General features: G+C 44.7%; 1 protein-coding gene across 1 annotated transcript in view; it reads left to right on the top strand.

Annotated features, from left to right (window-relative positions):
* Nucleotides 1-422: 422 nt before the first annotated feature.
* LOC310788347 (uncharacterized protein) overlaps nt 423-17794 on the top strand; it is a gene marked incomplete at its 5' end in the record, with an annotated part of 31734 nt that continues 14362 nt past the window's right edge. The window contains 8 exons of the mRNA XM_083649916.1: nt 423-548; nt 2992-3069; nt 3171-3236; nt 3755-3906; nt 4809-4893; nt 5014-5179; nt 10067-10283; nt 13799-13919. Of these exons, the coding sequence (XP_083506042.1) occupies nt 423-548; nt 2992-3069; nt 3171-3236; nt 3755-3906; nt 4809-4893; nt 5014-5179; nt 10067-10283; nt 13799-13919 (1011 nt within the window). The remainder of the gene's footprint in view (nt 549-2991; nt 3070-3170; nt 3237-3754; nt 3907-4808; nt 4894-5013; nt 5180-10066; nt 10284-13798; nt 13920-17794) is intronic.

Raw genomic sequence — 17794 nt, forward strand, 5'->3', positions numbered from 1 at the left:
AGTTTGTACAATCACTGCCATTGCGTTGAATAAATGCTTGCATCCACAGTCAGCCTTCCTATGGAGGATTCCTTTGCTGTACATTATCTGTGAAGATGAAGATTGATATGTTTGTTTTCTTTATTGGCCAGTAGAGGGCGCTATATGCAGGCGGTTTTCAGCGGGTCATATTTTTCCCTTCAAAATAAAAGCACAATTATTCAATTCATTGCAATTCGTCAATTATGCTTTTTATTTTGAATGTTATAACCGGAAGTCGCATTTTGCTAGTGTGTTTAACTTGACAGTCAACACAACCCAGCCTGAAGTGACAGATGTTCGTCTTCGCTCGTGAGGAAAAGCCACTCCGTCCAATGCCACAAGCGAAGGCAGGGCGCTTTCTGTTGGGATTTGTAACCGAGGAGAAGCGCACTGACTGAAACATGTCCGGGGAAAAGGCTACGAGTCCCTGCAGTAAATTTCAAGCCAATATTTTTAATAAAAGTAAATGTCAAAACTGCTTCAAGTCTCGGGAGCTGCATCTGTTGACTGACCATGACATGGAACAGGTAACTTATACGGCTGGTTTTAATTGTTGTAGTGGAAAAACTGCAGGACGACAGCATAGCATTTCCATTGCCTTCACTTAAATAGTGTCTGGAGTGAGTCCTTTTAGATTACCTTTCATTCTGAGTCATTGGAGCTTTCATTTTCATTGTGACTCAAATTAAAACACGTTCTTTTTCTGTTTAATGCCAATGTCAGCAATGTCTCCTACCGTTATATGTTGCATATCCTATTCACTGATAAAGTGAACATTAGTTCAACGTCTTTGTTGTCGTTTTTTAAGAGTAATTCCCTTTTCACAGATAGCCTGAATGGGCTCTCTCAGCCTTCATTCAAAGTCAGATGTTATATTTCGTCTCCCTGTCCTATTTTACACTATGTGTTGACATGACATCCTATTGATTGGTGTTACATTGCCATGTTACTAAGTTCGGTAAAAACTGCATCATGATACGATTTGGACAACGATACTCGCTGATATATCACAAAGTCTGGTTTCGAGATAATTCAATAGGGGCCTGCATGCGATTGATATGAGAGATATATGCATTTAACACAATCAGTTCTACATTTATATCTACTCAAAAAAGCAACTAAAATGTGATTTGACCATTTTATTTTTGAGCTGTTCCAAACATTTAACAATCTAAAAAACAATCTATTCTTAAAAGGTAATATGGGTATTATTATTATTATTATATTTTTTTTATTATCAGTTAATAAGCAAAGTTCAATTCATAATAGGCCTGTGATCTATCATGCTGTTGTTTCTGCGTGGTATGCAGGCCTGAATGCCCTTGATGACCTTTCAATTATGAACATAAGCATGATCGTTCATCACCTTGGATTTACAAGGTGTCACGTAAAGATGACAATATCTATCAATGTCTTCACGTTGCATTGATACAATATCGACGATGTACCTACTGATGTAGATTGATGTATCGTCCCGTCACACCCTTATATAATCTGATGCCTCCTTCCAAAAAGAATATTTCTGCAGCCGGATGTGTGTGTGTGCAGACAGCCATGTCAAGGTGATGGAGGAAACGCACTATCATGACAGCTTTGTAGGTCTGCATGCCGCACATTGTTAAAATATGTTATTACCAGTCTCTCGTCCCCCTGCCTCGTTGCACTGTGCCCTGTAATTTAAGCTGCCGGTGTTGCTCAACCAGTAAACATGATACACTAGTTATGCGTGGTATTAGCCTGGCACGGTCTACTATACTTTATAGACATCTGTGCGGTCTATGTAAACATGCTGCATCTTGATTGTCTTCTTTTAAACGTCCTGTAAAACTTTTATTGTTGGCATATCTACAATTACCTACTGTAGGCTACAATCAATGGAATGTATCTAGCCAGTGTCTCTGCATGTCCTCCTTTCACCTTAGCTTGCTTGATTTTTTTATTTTGATTTGATAGAAAGAGGAATCTTTGCACTTTCTTTTGCAGCATAAAGCCAAAGCAACTGTGGCACCGCGTCAAAACATGCCCGTCCATGTAGGGACTTCAGGAGAGCATAGATAGATATAGGCCTACTTCTTCTCTTTCATTAACGTAGTCAGAACCAGATCACAGATGAGCTTTTCTCACGGTTGTGGTTGGATGGAATGGAGTTCACCATCAATTTCTGAGCCAAAGATCTTTCTCACGATGACATTGGCTTTGATAGAATGTAAACAATTATAAACAACAATTCACAAATGTCATTACAAAGTGCAATAATATTATTCCGATGGAGAACTTGTGAAATTCCCTCGTTTGTGATTACTACAGCAGAATGGATCTAATGTTACAACAATCCATTTTACCGTCCCACACAGTATACCAGTGATAGTCAACTTGTGGCCCGCGGGCCACATGCGGCCCGCGGGCGCGATGGAATTGCAAAAAAACAGTGCACCTGAACGCAACATGCAAGATACCCGCTGAATAAGTGTCCAAATGTTCATGTAATTCTGGCCAATACTCCACTTCTGTTATAGCATTTCAGTATGGAATATGGAATATCTTTAAATAATCTATGATTTAGCTGCTAAATTGTCAAATACTGCCGTCTGCTTGCTACTCAGGCACTTATGTATGTAGCCTACTTAACCTAACTAACTATCCGTGTACACAACATTGTCAGACTAAACTCCGGCTGACACCCCAAAAACCTACAATCTGCTACAGAAAAATGTATATTGTTTGTTTATTAACTGGCCCCTGGCCCCCTATCATTTCACGAAAGTGGCCCCCGGGCAAAGCAAGTTGAGTATACTGCAGTATACTATTCACATTTTTGTAATGCATTATTTGAATTTTGATATATCGTCCCATCCAAGGTAGTTTTTATCTGAACAAGATGCGACTGCACTTTTGCCAGTATTTTGGCCAAATTACACAGAGCTCAACAACACTAACCAGCCGGTCTTCACTTGCTCCCTCGGCCGATAGGCAAAACCCGTCTATGGCGGCTGGCTGTGCTTGGCTCCCGAGGGGACGGATTTCGACAACCCAATGCAGAGGTCAAGGGTACGGCATGGAAGACAGCGCAAGTGTGAAACTGAAACTGAAACTGTTTGAATGTGATGTTGTTGATGACCAATTCTTTCTCATGTGTCTCTCAATGGCAGAAATGGCAGCGGCGCTTCTTTATCCTGTATGAACGCGGCAGCCTGAGCTTTGCCCTCGATGAGCTGGTGAGAAACGCCTCTCAAACTGTACAACTATCAAACTGCAAGTGACCCTTAACCCGGCTTCCCACCCGCAGACACAGCCAATTGTGCCGGTGTGGACGGACGCCCGACCAAACCGGAGGTAACACGGGGGCTCGAACCTGCGGCCCTCGTGTTGGTAGGCAGGGAATCTATTGCTGCACTAACGCAGGCGCCCGATCTACTCTGTATCTGTGTCCACATTTAGAGTCGTTAGGGATCATCTATTCTAGCAGGCATATTTAGGCCAGATGTTGTGTGCAGAACCGCAGGAGATGATTCAGGCTTAAGTCTGTCCTCTAATGCACACATCCCCCTCTCTCTCGCTCTCTGATCTCCTCACATCTCTGTCATCTCCTTTCATTTCACACTTCACACCACAGGCTAGTTTCCTGCCTGACTCACATTTATCTGTGTTCTGATAGTGAATCCTAGCAATTATACAGTTCAGGAAAATTGCATAACTAAGTATAGCCCCCCTCAACTCTGTAACTGTCCTCCAGCCCAGCACCTTGCCCCAGGGGACGATGAACATGAATCTGTGCATGGAGGTGGTGGACGCCGAGCCCAGGACAGGCCAGAGGAACGCGCTCTGCATCGTCACACCGGAGCAGGAGATCTTCATCCGTGGAGAGAACAAAGAGATCATTAACGGGTTAGTGTGAGGGCTTTGATGTTACCGTACCTCCCTCGCCTCTGAGACACGTTGCACTGCACTCTTTAATATCGAGGAGCCTCCAAAACGATCCACATAAGAGCTGCGTGAAACTACCCACATTCCCCCAGCCACTTTCCCTACCCACCCCTCGAATCCTGACTCTCTACGACCTTCCTATCCATAGCTACGGCCCTATTCCCTAGCCTCACTAAACGTCCATGAATGAATGAATGAATGAATGACTGAGTGAGTGAGTGTCCTGAGTCTGACTTTGCCATCTTCTGACCCCGGCAGGCCCTCCGGGCTCAGCGCTGTGGGAAGAATGTGTTGGGTGCTCTTGGGAAATGGGGGAAAAGAGAGTGCTACAAACAAAAGGACAATCCAGGCACTCCAAAGATAAAAAATAAAGCCACGAGGAAGGAAATATTTTACATTTTATTGTAGTGGCTAATTCATTTTGGCTTGTTTTCAATGATTAAAAAGCCTTTATTGTAGTGGCTAAATCATTAAAGCCAAACATACCAAACATGTTGGCTTTTTTAATGATTTAACCACACTAAGACTTTAAATATTTCCTTCCTCATGGTTATATTTTTATATTTGGAGTGCCTGGATAGGGTAGGGTTGGGTGTAGGTCAATTTTCCATGTTGCAAACAATTAGCAGTGTTGTTGAAGTACCCCCGAAACATTTCCTAAAGTGCGATAAGGCTGAATGGCCATACCACTGTGCCGTCGGCTTCTGGGAACATCTCAGCACTTGGTCAAGTAGTGGTTGAGTTATTGGTATTGATCAACAGCCCTATCAACCCCCCGCAGATACATTATGACCATTTTGTGTGTCATTTTGCTGAGGATTACCTAATGGGTTTTCTCTGCTGTCGCTGGTTTTCTTCTCTAGGTGGAGCGAGCAGCTAACGGTGTATCCACGGACCAACAAGCAGAATCAGAAGAAAAAACGTAAAGTAGAACCTGCCACCTCCCAGGTACCCCACGCAAGCATCCATCCACTCAGTGCCTCGACGCACATTATAAAAAAAAAAAAAAACTTTTCTTTCATATCTTTCTGGCTCGTCTCACTGGGTTTGGTTTTGATTGAACATCAGGAACCCAGTCCAGCAAAGATGGCGGCGACGGAGCCGTGTTTCCCCCGCACGGAGAGTGCTGCGGAGCCCGGCTCCAGCCTGTGGCGGGACGAGCAGCTGGGCAGGGGAGCGGATGTCACCCCTGTCACACACACAGATCCCCTGGGCCCGGACCAGACCGCTGCAGGTGCTGCAGAGAGGCAACACACACGCACACACACACACAACACACACACACACACACACACACACACACACACACTAGAAAGAGACATTGGGCTTTTATGTCGGTCGGCCGCTCGCAGCCATTTCCTGTCCTCTCATACTGTCCTAACGTCCTGCAGATGTTCACACACTTACAGTTAAGGCATCACATCACATTGTTTTTAATACATTTCATTTTTAACCCTTATTGAACCAGGCATGTTGACGAAGAACACATTCTGTGTTTATGGGAACGGCCTGAGGTAGTTGCTGTTGTAGTGGGAAGCAGAGCTGCGTAAATACACATAAACACACACACACGCACACACACACACACACACACACACACACACACACACACACACACACACACACACACACACACACACACACAGGAGATGTGCAGGGAAACCCTTTTTTCTATTGCTGAGCAGCACCACTGGGAATGAAATGCTTTGCTCAAGAACTCTGACCCGACTCAGAGTGTTGGACTCATCTTCAGGACTCGTGATTCAACATGGACTTGAGCACTGATGACTCGGACTTGGACTCGGACTCGAGCATTCATGCACTCGGAAGTTAGAGATGAGGACTCTGACTTGTTAATTTAAATATATATACATATACTGTATATATATATATATATATATATATATATATATATATATATATATATATATATATATATATATATATATATATATATATATATATATATATATATATATATATATATATATATATATATATATATATAACAAGTCACTTAATGGCGTCACTTAATGACTCAGAGCCGGCTTCTGTCAGGGGAGGGAAATCTCCGAAACGAAAATCAGAATTGTAAATAAGAGTTATTTTTGATAAACTGAGCACACAGGGGTGATTTAAATAGTTACTTTGACCGACTCAATTATTTTCTTAACTTAGAAAAGTGCCATATTAACCCTTAACGGGGGTATAGAGCTCAAACTGCTCTCTTGATAACTCTGTTGAAACTATGGCGCATTGATATGAATGGTGAACAGACCATTTGGCTGAACGACTTTACCAACTGTACATTATCACTTTTTAATGGACACCTTGCAGCCAATCAGAATCGAGTATTTACCCAGACCATGGTATAATTGTAAATAATGTTTGTATGTGAATATAATGTATTTTCATAATTGAAGTATTGTAAAATATTAATGTGGACCCCAGGAAGAGTAGCTACTGTTTCTTTACAGTAGCTAATGGGGATCTAAATAAACAAACACTCTTGTTCAGTACGTCCGCACCTGGACTCGGACTCGAACACTGGGGACTGGAGATATATATAGTGACTTGACTACAACACGGGCTCAAGGACACATCAACAGTTTTGACTGTAGTAGAGGAGAGGCTTTCCTCCTCCTCGCTCCTGTAGTAGAGGAGAGGCTTTCCTCCTCCTCGCTCCTGTAGTAGAGGAGAGGCTTTCCTCCTCCTCGCTCCTGGAAAACTTGCCTCTCTCTAACCTTCAGGCATCATAAAAGCCGAACTTCAGACATAAGCTATAAAAGACTCTTTAACAAGCGCTAAGAGGCTAGCTGATTAGCGCAGAGCAGATATTCCTCTGTACTGGAGCTGGGTGGTGTGGCTGGACTGGACACCAGTTTGACTGTGGCGTCAGTCTCATTGCGGGGTCTGGAAAGGTCCTTGTAATGAAGGCCTGGATTAACCCCTGCTGACTCTGCCTATAGCAGGGGTGGGCAACTATTTTTCATGGGGGGCCACATGAGAAACACAGATTGTTGCCGGGGGCCGAACAAATATTGTCATGCCGTAACCCATGGATGGGCAACTTTGATGATAGAAAGGGCCACAAAAAAATTTCCTCGCTACCAGATTTTGCTGAGGGCTGAACGGCGCCAGCGCGAAAAATTTAGGGCATTTGAAGCCAGGTTTAGAGGAATAACTCTTTTTAAATTAACAGTTGTGATGCAGTCTTAACCACCAATATTTGATCCTTTTCTCACTCACTCCTACTGTATGTCACCACCTGCTCTCCCTGCAGGGCTTGAAATTAACTTTTTTCACCACCTGCCAATATGGCTGCTAGATTTTAAAGTTACCAGAAAATTAGAATTTCCACTTGCCGAAATGTTTTTCTTGAAATAAACCAGAATATGAGTTGGTTAATTTAAGCATAAGTATCAGTAAGTGGCCCGGGATTCTCAAAGCCTGTGTTGAGGGTCACACAAGAACAAAAATGCACTCTTGAAGCTAAATAAATCCAAAACCAACAAGTTAATTATTTAAATTTCTACTTCAATGTAGAACAGACATTTCTTACACATGAGATTACTTTTAGCCTTTTAGTCATAAATATTATTGAAAGATAGGCTATTCCATATTCCAGACTGAAATGCTATAACAGAAGAGTATTGGCCAGAATGACATGAACATTTGGACACTTATTCAGCGGGTATCTTGCATGTTGCGTTCAGGTGCACTGTGTTTTTTTTTGCAATTCCATCGCGGGCCGTATGTTGCCCATGTATGGCCTATAGGCTGCTTCATTAGGCCATATTAACCCCTGCTGACTCTGCCTATAGGCTGCTTCATTAGGCTCATATTAACCCCTGTTGACTCTGCCTATAGGCTGCTTCATTAGGCCATATTAACCCCTGCTGACTCTGCCTATAGGCTGCTTCATTAGGCCATATTAACCCCTGCTGACTCTGCCTATAGGCTGCTTCATTAGGCTCATATTAACCCCTGCTGACTCTGCCTATAGGCTGCTTCATTAGGCTCATATTAACCCCTGTTGACTCTGCCTATAGGCTGCTTCATTAGGCTCATATTAACCCCTGTTGACTCTGCCTATAGGCTGCTTCATTAGGCCATATTAACCCCTGCTGACTCTGCCTATAGGCTGCTTCATTAGGCCATATTAACCCCGGCTGACTCTACCTATAGGCTGTTTCATTAGGCCATATTAACCCCTGCTGACTCTGCATATAGGCTGCTTCATTAGGCTCATATTAACCCCTGCTGACTCTGCCTATAGGCTGTTTCATTAGGCTCATATTAACCCCTGCTGACTCTGCCTATAGGCTGCTTCATTAGGCCATATTAACCCCTGCTGACTCTGCCTATAGGCTGCTTCATTAGGCCATATTAACCCCTGCTGACTCTGCCTATAGGCTGTTTCATTAGGCTCATATTAACCCCTGCTGACTCTGCCTATAGGCTGCTTCATTAGGCCATATTAACCCCTGCTGACTCTGCCTATAGGCTGTTTCATTAGGCCATATTAACCCCTGCTGACTCTTCCTATAGGCTGCTCCATTAGGCCATATTAACCCCTGCTGACTCTGCCTATAAGCTGCTTCATTAGGCCATATTAACCCCTGCTGACTCTGCCTATAGGCTGCTTCATTAGGCCATATTAACCCCTGCTGACTCTGCCTATAGGCTGTTTCATTAGGCTCATATTAACCCCTGCTGACTCTGCCTATAGGCTGCTTCATTAGGCCATATTAACCCCTGCTGACTCTGCCTATAGGCTGCTTCATTAGGCTCATATTAACCCCTGCTGACTCTGCCTATAGGCTGCTTCATTAGGCCATATTAACCCCTGCTGACTCTGCCTATAGGCTGTTTCATTAGGCCATATTAACCCCTGCTGACTCTGCCTATAGGCTGCTTCATTAGGCCATATTAACCCCTGCTGACTCTGCCTATAGGCTGCTTCATTAGGCTCATATTAACCCCTGCTGACTCTGCCTATAGGCTGTTTCATTAGGCCATATTAACCCCTGCTGACTCTGCCTATAGGCTGTTTCATTAGGCTCATATTAACCCCTGCTGACTCTGCCTATAAGCTGCTTCATTAGGCCATATTAACCCCTGCTGACTCTGCCTATAGGCTGCTCCATTAGGCCATATTAACCCCTGCTGACTCTTCCTATAGGCTGCTCCATTAGGCCATATTAACCCCTGCTGACTCTGCCTATAAGCTGCTTCATTAGGCCATATTAACCCCTGCTGACTCTGCCTATAGGCTGCTTCATTAGGCCATATTAACCCCTGCTGACTCTGCCTATAGGCTGCTTCATTAGGCCATATTAACCCCTGCTGACTCTGCCTATAGGCTGTTTCATTAGGCCATATTAACCCCTGCTGACTCTTCCTATAGGCTGCTCCATTAGGCCATATTAACCCCTGCTGACTCTGCCTATAAGCTGCTTCATTAGGCTCATATTAACCCCTGCTGACTCTGCCTGTAGGCTGCTTCATTAGGCCATATTAACCCCTGCTGACTCTGCCTATAGGCTGCTTCATTAGACCATATTAACCCCTGTTGACTCTGCCTATAGGCTGCTTCATTAGGCCATATTAACCCCTGTTGACTCTGCCTATAGGCTGCTTCATTAGGCCATATTAACCCCTGTTGACTCTGCCTATAGGCTGCTTCATTAGGCCGATGGAGATTACAGTCATGTGCCGGTGAGAACAAACAGGCAGTCTCTCTAATGAGCGATGCTCTGTCAGGGTTGTCATGCAAAACAAGTTTCCTGCTGGCCATGGAAGGAAGAGCATCTTTAGGTCAAGGTAGCGCTCCAACTTAGTTATGGAAAGTCATGGAAAAGTTAAGGAATATGACATCAGGGCCACAGTGGGAAGACTGAAATACCCCTTTGTGGTTAAAAAGAAGGACCATATTCATCTACATTTGGTGGCCGATGTATATCTGTAAAAAAAAATATCTTACAGGTACAGAAAAAGTGTTTCAAAATGTGATCCATGCAGCAGTAAGTGTATGAGATTGCACTTCTGTTCTTGCAGTCCCCTCCAGTATTTCTTCAACTCCAGTTTGAAGTCTCTCTGTGTTGCTCTCCGTATCCAGGCAACATGTCGCGCTACCTGTGCCCGGTCTCCAGGGAGTCCTTGGCCTCGGACGGCAGCTGGCTCTCCGGCACTTTCAGCGGCTCACTCAGCTCCCTGGACTCGGTGGCCAGCGGCAGCACCGACCCCGGCGACGACAACCGGCCGGCCCGGTCCCAGCCAAAGGGCACGCACACACCCACCAACAACAACAACAAGAAGCAGAAGGAGGACACAAGGTTAGAAACAAATCCAGGACGGGACAGTCATTTTTTGGTGATAATACACTAACTAGAAGGGCACATGGAGAGCACAGACATCCCCCAAGGCCATAGTCCAGTCTGCTATGATATGCAAATATCCTGAGTCGGATCCCATCCGCTCCAGAATGTAAGGGGTTCTTTCTTGGCCCGTGCAACAGCCTTCCACCAAGTTCCATGAAAATCGGGCCAATAGTTCTTCTGTAATCCTGCTAACAGACAGACAGACAGACAGACAGACAGACAGACAGACAGACAGACAGACAGACAAACGACACCGAGAACATAACTGGCACACAGTAATAACACAGTAATAATAACACAGTATTCAGCACTACTGTAATCCAATGTTTATATGTGATGTATGTTTGCATGTGATCTGTCAGTAATGTTTATATGTGATGTATGTTTGCATGTGATCTGTCAGTAATGTTTATATGTGATGTATGTTTGCATGTGATCTGTCAGTAATGTTTATATGTGATGTATGTTTGCGTGCGATCTGTCAGTAATGCGAACAGCCATTGAAAGTGTCCTGGGCTGGCAGAGGAAAAGCAGGCAATGTGTAAGCAATTAGCACAGAGGACATGTAGCGCCTCCCTGTCTTCCCCTCAGCACACAGTCAAACAGCTAGCACACACTGTCTTCCCCTCAGCACACAGTCAAACAGCTAGCACACACTGTCTTCCCCTCAGCACACAGTCAAACAGCTAGCACACACTGCCTTCCCCTCAGCACACAGTCAAACAGCTAGCACACACTGTCTTCCCCTCACCACACAGTCAAACAGCTAGCACACACTGTCTTCCCCTCACCACACAGTCAAACAGCTAGCACACACTCTTCCCCTCAGCACACAGTCAAACAGCTAGCACACACTGTCTTCATCTCAGCACACAGTCAAACAGCTAGCACACACTGCCTTCCCCTCAACACACAGTTAAACAGCTAGCACACACTGTCTTCCCCTCAGCACACAGTCAAACAGCTAGCACACACTGTCTTCCCCTCAACACACAGTCAAACAGCTAGCACACACTGTCTTCCCCTCAGCACACAGTCAAACAGCTAGCACACACTGCCTTCCCCTCAGCACACAGTCAAACAGCTAGCACACACTGTCTTCCCCTCAACACACAGTCAAACAGCTAGCACACACTGTCTTCCCCTCAACACACAGTCAAACAGCTAGCACACACTGTCTTCCTCTCAGCACACAGTCAAACAGCTAGCACACACTGTCTTCCTCTCAACACACAGTCAAACAGCTAGCACACACTGTCTTCCTCTCAACACACAGTCAAACAGCTAGCACACACTGTCTTCCCCTCAGCACACAGTCAAACAGCTAGCACACACTGTCTTCCCCTCAGCACACAGTCAAACAGCTAGCACACACTGCCTTCCCCTCAACACACAGTCAAACAGCTAGCACACACTGTCTTCCCCTCAGCACACAGTCAAACAGCTAGCACACACTGCCTTCCCCTCAGCACACAGTCAAACAGCTAGCACACACTGTCTTCTCCTCAACACACAGTCAAACAGCTAGCACACACTGCCTTCCCCTCAACACACAGTCAAACAGCTAACACATACTGTCTTCCCCTCAGCACACAGTCAAACAGCTAGCACACACTGTCTTCCCCTCAGCACACAGTCAAACAGCTAGCACACACTGCCTTCCCCTCAACACACAGTCAAACAGCTAACACATACTGTCTTCCCCTCAGCACACAGTCAAACAGCTAGCACACACTGTCTTCCCCTCAGCACACAGTCAAACAGCTAGCACACACTGTCTTCCCCTCAACACACAGTCAAACAGCTAGCACACACTGTCTTCCCCTCAGCACACAGTCAAACAGCTAGCACACACTGCTAACCAGCAGATCAAAGGCCTCCATTACTCTACCCCACCATTACAGATCCCACTGCCGCATGTTTAAATGTAGCTTACAGAAACCCTCCCATTCTGTGCCCCAGCACCATATAAAACGGTCATGTGACAAGAGGATCGGAGTTCCTCACTCATTGCCTTTTTGGGAAACAAAAACGCAAAAATACTTGAAACCCCCCCCTCCCTCAAATAAGGCCAGGAATTCCAAAAGCCTGGTGTAATTAGATATTCGTGGCATTGTTTCTCAGGACCTTTATTGCTGACTTGTCAGAGAACGTAGACTTCATCTTAAAGTTTATATTCAGGGCACAGGATGTATTCCAAAAAGAGGAATAGCCTAATAATAACCTTTATTTGTATAGCACCTTTCAAACACATCATGCAGCTCAAAGTACTTCATATCAATAGACAATAAAAAAAACATCTAAAAAGATAATGTATGGTATATAAAAGAACAAGCAAAATGCATTTGCATTAAGATCATCAAATCAGGTTTAAATAGAAGGGTAAAAGGACACAGTTGAATTTAATACAGTAGTAGTACATTATCCTGATCAAGTATAAGTATTGTCACTTTGCTGAAATTGTACATATTATGTACATATAAATCTACTGGTGTAATAATGTACTTAAGTAAAAAAATAACATTTCCCTATTTAAAACGTCCTGAGGGAAACAGGTCATTTATGATTCTCCCCATCCTAAAACTAAAACCCTTCCAGAAAACTCAATATATGCAATATTTCATGCTTTTATAGCTGGCACACACAGTTAACAGTTTCACCAGTTTCTGCTGCAGTGCTTATGGAAAGCCTACACAATTGTAATGGATGTAAAAACAAATGATAGTACTATTAAAGTACAATTTGTGACTTCACAAAAAGTACAATGACATAAAAAGCTACTCAGTTACACGAACAAGAGTCAATGTAAGAATGTGTTTCTTCCACTCTTGGCATCGTCTTCTAACACATTCTTCATCACACACATGTCCCAACAGATATTCACTGCTCTTGCTGTTGCAGAAGAGATCCTGAACCAGCCACGATATCCCTTTTAACTGTTACCTATTCATGTATTCACTCTATCCACCATACTGTACCTGCTCTCCTTCAACACAAAACTCCTCTGTCACCGCGGGGAAGCATGTCACCTCTTATTTAGTCTCTGAGCAGCAACAATAGCAGTAACACTGCACTCAGAGAAACACTCAGATCTGGGCTGCATCAGTCTCCTCACAGCTCTTTTCTGCAGTGCAGGTGCTGTTTGGGCGACCATTATTAAGCTGTCATTCTCAATGTCATGCTTTTGGAAATGATGTCAGAGCCCACCTGTGTGTGTGTGTGTGTGTGTGTGTGTGTGTGTGTGTGTGTGTGTGTGTGTGTGTGTGTGTGTGTGTGTGTGTGTGTGTGTGTGTGTGTGTGTGTGTGTGTGTGTGTGTGTGTGTGTGTGTGTGTGTGTGTGTGTGTGTGTGTGCGCGTGTGCGTGCGTGTGGGGGGGGGGGGGGGGGGTCACGGATGCCACAGAGGGTGTTTTTCCTCCCGTCCGTTGAATGATTCACTAATTTGTCGTCCCTGTTTTCCAACCACCTCAGGCCGGCTGAGGGGCCGGTGGATTTGGAGCCAGCAGATTCGAAGGCAGCCGGCAAAGAGCAGGAAGGGGATCCAGCTGTTTCCAGGGAGGGCAGGAGCGAGGCTCGCCCCACCAAGCGAGAGGTAACCGAACCGCACCCTGGCCCTGCGACACTCACTGTAGGAAACACATTCTCAGTGTTGATACTAGGCCGATGTGTTGGTTTGCCGATGTATTTGACTTTTCATTAAAAATCTGATATCAGCCAGTCAGTGGCATCTATACCTTAACTATGATGGATAAGATGCAGTTTGATCACATGTTTATTGAAGAATAGATTAATGTCTATATACTGTAGGTCGGAAGCCTTACTTGAATTGATTCTAATGAGACATTTTGATCCATTGAGATTCCATACAGGGCATTATTATGTTTTAAAGGATGTCTTTACCGATAATCAACCCACTTTGTATCATTCATAATCTCGGTAATATAAGCACATGGTCAGTGTTTACCTTCTCTCTCTGTTTTCCTCATGGAGAAAAACACTCCCTTTCTATGCCTGCAGAAACTCTGCCCCATCAGCTGCAAGTCATTAAGGCTCCCAATGCATTCTCCTGTGGGCATACTTAAAAAATAAACAATAACATTCGCCCTCGGAGCAGATACCGCGTCTCGAGCAGAACTTCCGCAGTTCCGTGTTGTGACATAAAACGCGTCACAACAGAGCGCTTTGCGAGAGGAGGAAATGGGAGATCTCTGTGAGGAAAACCGAGAGAGAAGGTAAACACTGCCCATGTGCTTATATTAGCGAGATTATTAATGATACAAAGTGGGTTGATAATCAGTAAAGCCATTGGTATTATGAGTATTCTGATACTAATACAGTGTTTTTTTCAGTGTTTCATGTTATAAAAACTGTTTCGGAGCCTTTTATACCTTTGACAAGAATCTAATTTTGGCGGAAACACGCAATCCTTTTTGGTCAGATATCATCCAGACATCAGCATAAAACATCAGCTATATCCGCACCTTCAATCAAAAAATACCAATATAAATCTTCCAAAACCCAGACAAGCCAAACCTGCGTTGATGATTCACAAATATCGTGTTACCATGTCAACAGAAAAAGATGAAAACCTCATTTCCAGATGTGCGATTAATAATGTTAAGTAATGTGGATTGCATTGGGCTGCCGGACTGGTTTGAACATGACTCATGAGACCAGGTGTTATGCAGCGAGACGTCACCTCAGCGATAAAACAACTCTGGCCTGATTGTACGCTGTGGAAGGCTTCTGGAAGCTTACATTCCACACTGTGACTGTCTGTCTGTGTGTGTGTGTGTGTGTGTGTGTGTGTGTGTGTGTGTGTGTGTGTGTGTGTGTGTGTGTGTGTGTGTGTGTGTGTGTGTGTGTGTAAGCATGAGGGAGAAGTATATTGATTAGGGATGCACAATATATTGCAATCATATCGGCCAACATTTTCATATTGAGACTGAGGAAACAATGCAGTAAATGTATGATGGTAAATGGCCTGCATTTATATAGCGCTTTTATCCAAAGCGCTTTACAGTCAGTAGGTACATTCACCCATTCACACACCGATGGCGGCAGGTTACCACGCAGGGTGCTGGCACACCAACGGGAGCAATTTGGGGTTCAGTGTCTTGCCCAAGGACACTTCGACATGCAGACTGGAGGAGCCGGGAATCGAACCACCGATATCTACCTCCTGAGCCACAGCCGCTTTGGGCTTTGCCAAATGATTTGCGAGTAAAGAAAGACATTATTTCTTCATAATTCACAGTGTTTACAAAACGTGATTATCATAGAAACGTGTTTTTATACAGATCATATCGACGAATCGGTAAATATCGGTTATTGGCCCTAACAGCAATGTTCATAATCCGTGCATCCCTCATATCGATCGCTTCCACCTCTCTGCATCTCACAGTGGGGTGTGTTAGGTCTTCCGAGCCCGTGCTCAGCAGCTGAACGGCGGGTGATGAGAGTCGCCCCCCCCTGGCCGGCCCTGTCCAGGCATGTGTTTGTCTGTGCGTGTGGGTTTTCTGCATGTGTGTGAGTGGGGGCGTGTGTCAGCAGGTGGGGAGAGGAGCGCTGATTCATTCCGCGGCTGCGTTTTGTTTTCTAACAAAACTGGTTTCGATGCCCCGGAGGTGTGCAGTCTGCCTCCTGTCGTGTGTTGTAATCTGGGTAACGGCGTGCCTCTGACAGACATTTTCCAGGGATTCCTCGTAGACCAAAACAAAGATACACAGCGTGCAAAGTGAAGAGGAACTCTCAGGGGCTTCCTTGGGGTCTAATCATTTCTCTGTGGCTGGTCGAATCAAAGGACGGCCATAAGCCAGGCCGTTAAAAGCGAGCTCTATAAACTGTGGGGAAGCTCACAGAGTATAGAGCCTGCATTTGCTGCTCCTTGCCAAGTAGTGCACATGTGTTTGTGAATGATAGTCACTGTGTGTTGTCAGGCCAGCTCCTAGTGATTAAGGAGGTGACTAAACCCGTAACAAGTATCTGTCTGTGTGACTGTGACAGCAGCAACCAAACATGCGGAATAAACAGTTCAATACTTAACGATGAAGTGGGAACGCGTTGGGTTTAGAGCCCGACCGATACTGGATTTTTGGGGCCGATACCGATATTGGGGAGTACAAACATTCCGATATCGATGTATCGACCGATATTCTTTATATGCATATCATTTACGTATATATATCCATAGCGTACGTGAATACACTTTTTTTTTTTTTTTTTTCATTTACCCCTCAAATATCAAACACTTGTGACAAAGATAATGTAAATAGAGGCAGGATATTTTACAGTTCAACAAAAACTTTGTTGTCCAAAATGACATCGATCAGTGCACTGAAACGGTAAACTTCACTAAGAATGTAATAATTATGAATAACCATTAATAAAAAAAACTAACAAATACTATATATAACTTGAATTAAGAAAAAATATCAAATATACATAAAATGCTTCCTATATAACTTAAAAAATAAATAGATAAAGAAAAAAACAAAACATCGCATGGATGCATAACTGGGACGTATCCTCAGTGATGTACCCTGGGGTCATAGGATGTTTCGGGTCTCGCAACATCATACACCCTCGCCCAGGTGACCCAGCCGGGGCTGGCCAAGCCCCAACTTACGTCCCAGTAGCTACCCACGGTCAGCCCTATAGGGAGGGTCGAAGGTGGTCACGTGGTCAGGGCCACTCAATCCGCTGCTCCGGAACTACTCTGCTGGGACCGGGGGAGGGGGAGGGCTCTGGTACGTAGAGGGACCAGGCTCTGTGGGTTGCCACCCGGCCGGGTTCCTCCCTCGTCTCACCAAGTCTACGACCTGTGCGCTGCACCAGACTCCCCCGCTCCAAACATCTCATTCCGAGGTGATGGTATCTTAGTGGACACCATGCAGTACCAGTACTTGGTGGCACTGCAGTCTCCACTTGCGGCTTGAATGGCCCTCCTAAAAGGCCTCTCGTGGGTTGTTGGGCTTCTTCCTCACGGAAGACGCAGGCTGGGGAGCTAACCCATACTGCTACCCGGGTGCCGTCCCTGTTCCGGCTGTCAACTGACTCTCCAGTAGTCACTAGTCTTTCCTGGTTGTCACATAGTCTATTCCTATGAGTCACTGGCTAGGCCAGGCTAACTAATAAAGAAAAAAAACATCGCATGGATGCATAACTGGGACGTATCCTCAGTGATGTAAATAAATAATACGACGATACAGATATATCTGTGATAGGCCATTATCAGCCAATAATGTCGGTCGACCAATATATCGGTCGGGCTCCGGTCAGTATGTAGGAAACAGGTCTATGTCCCAGAGCGTTTTATATGCTTATATTCATTGGGACACAGCAACACAGATGGCCATCACCGTGCGCTTAAGGCCGGCTGTTAATCTTCCATTAAATACACAGGCTCATTCCAAAGGGTTTTCCTTTTAAATACTCCCAGCGGCACATTATCCCACGCGGTGATTT

This window comes from Poromitra crassiceps (genome assembly GCF_964638095.1).
Source record: "Poromitra crassiceps genome assembly, chromosome: 13".
Lineage (NCBI taxonomy): Eukaryota > Metazoa > Chordata > Actinopteri > Beryciformes > Melamphaidae > Poromitra > Poromitra crassiceps.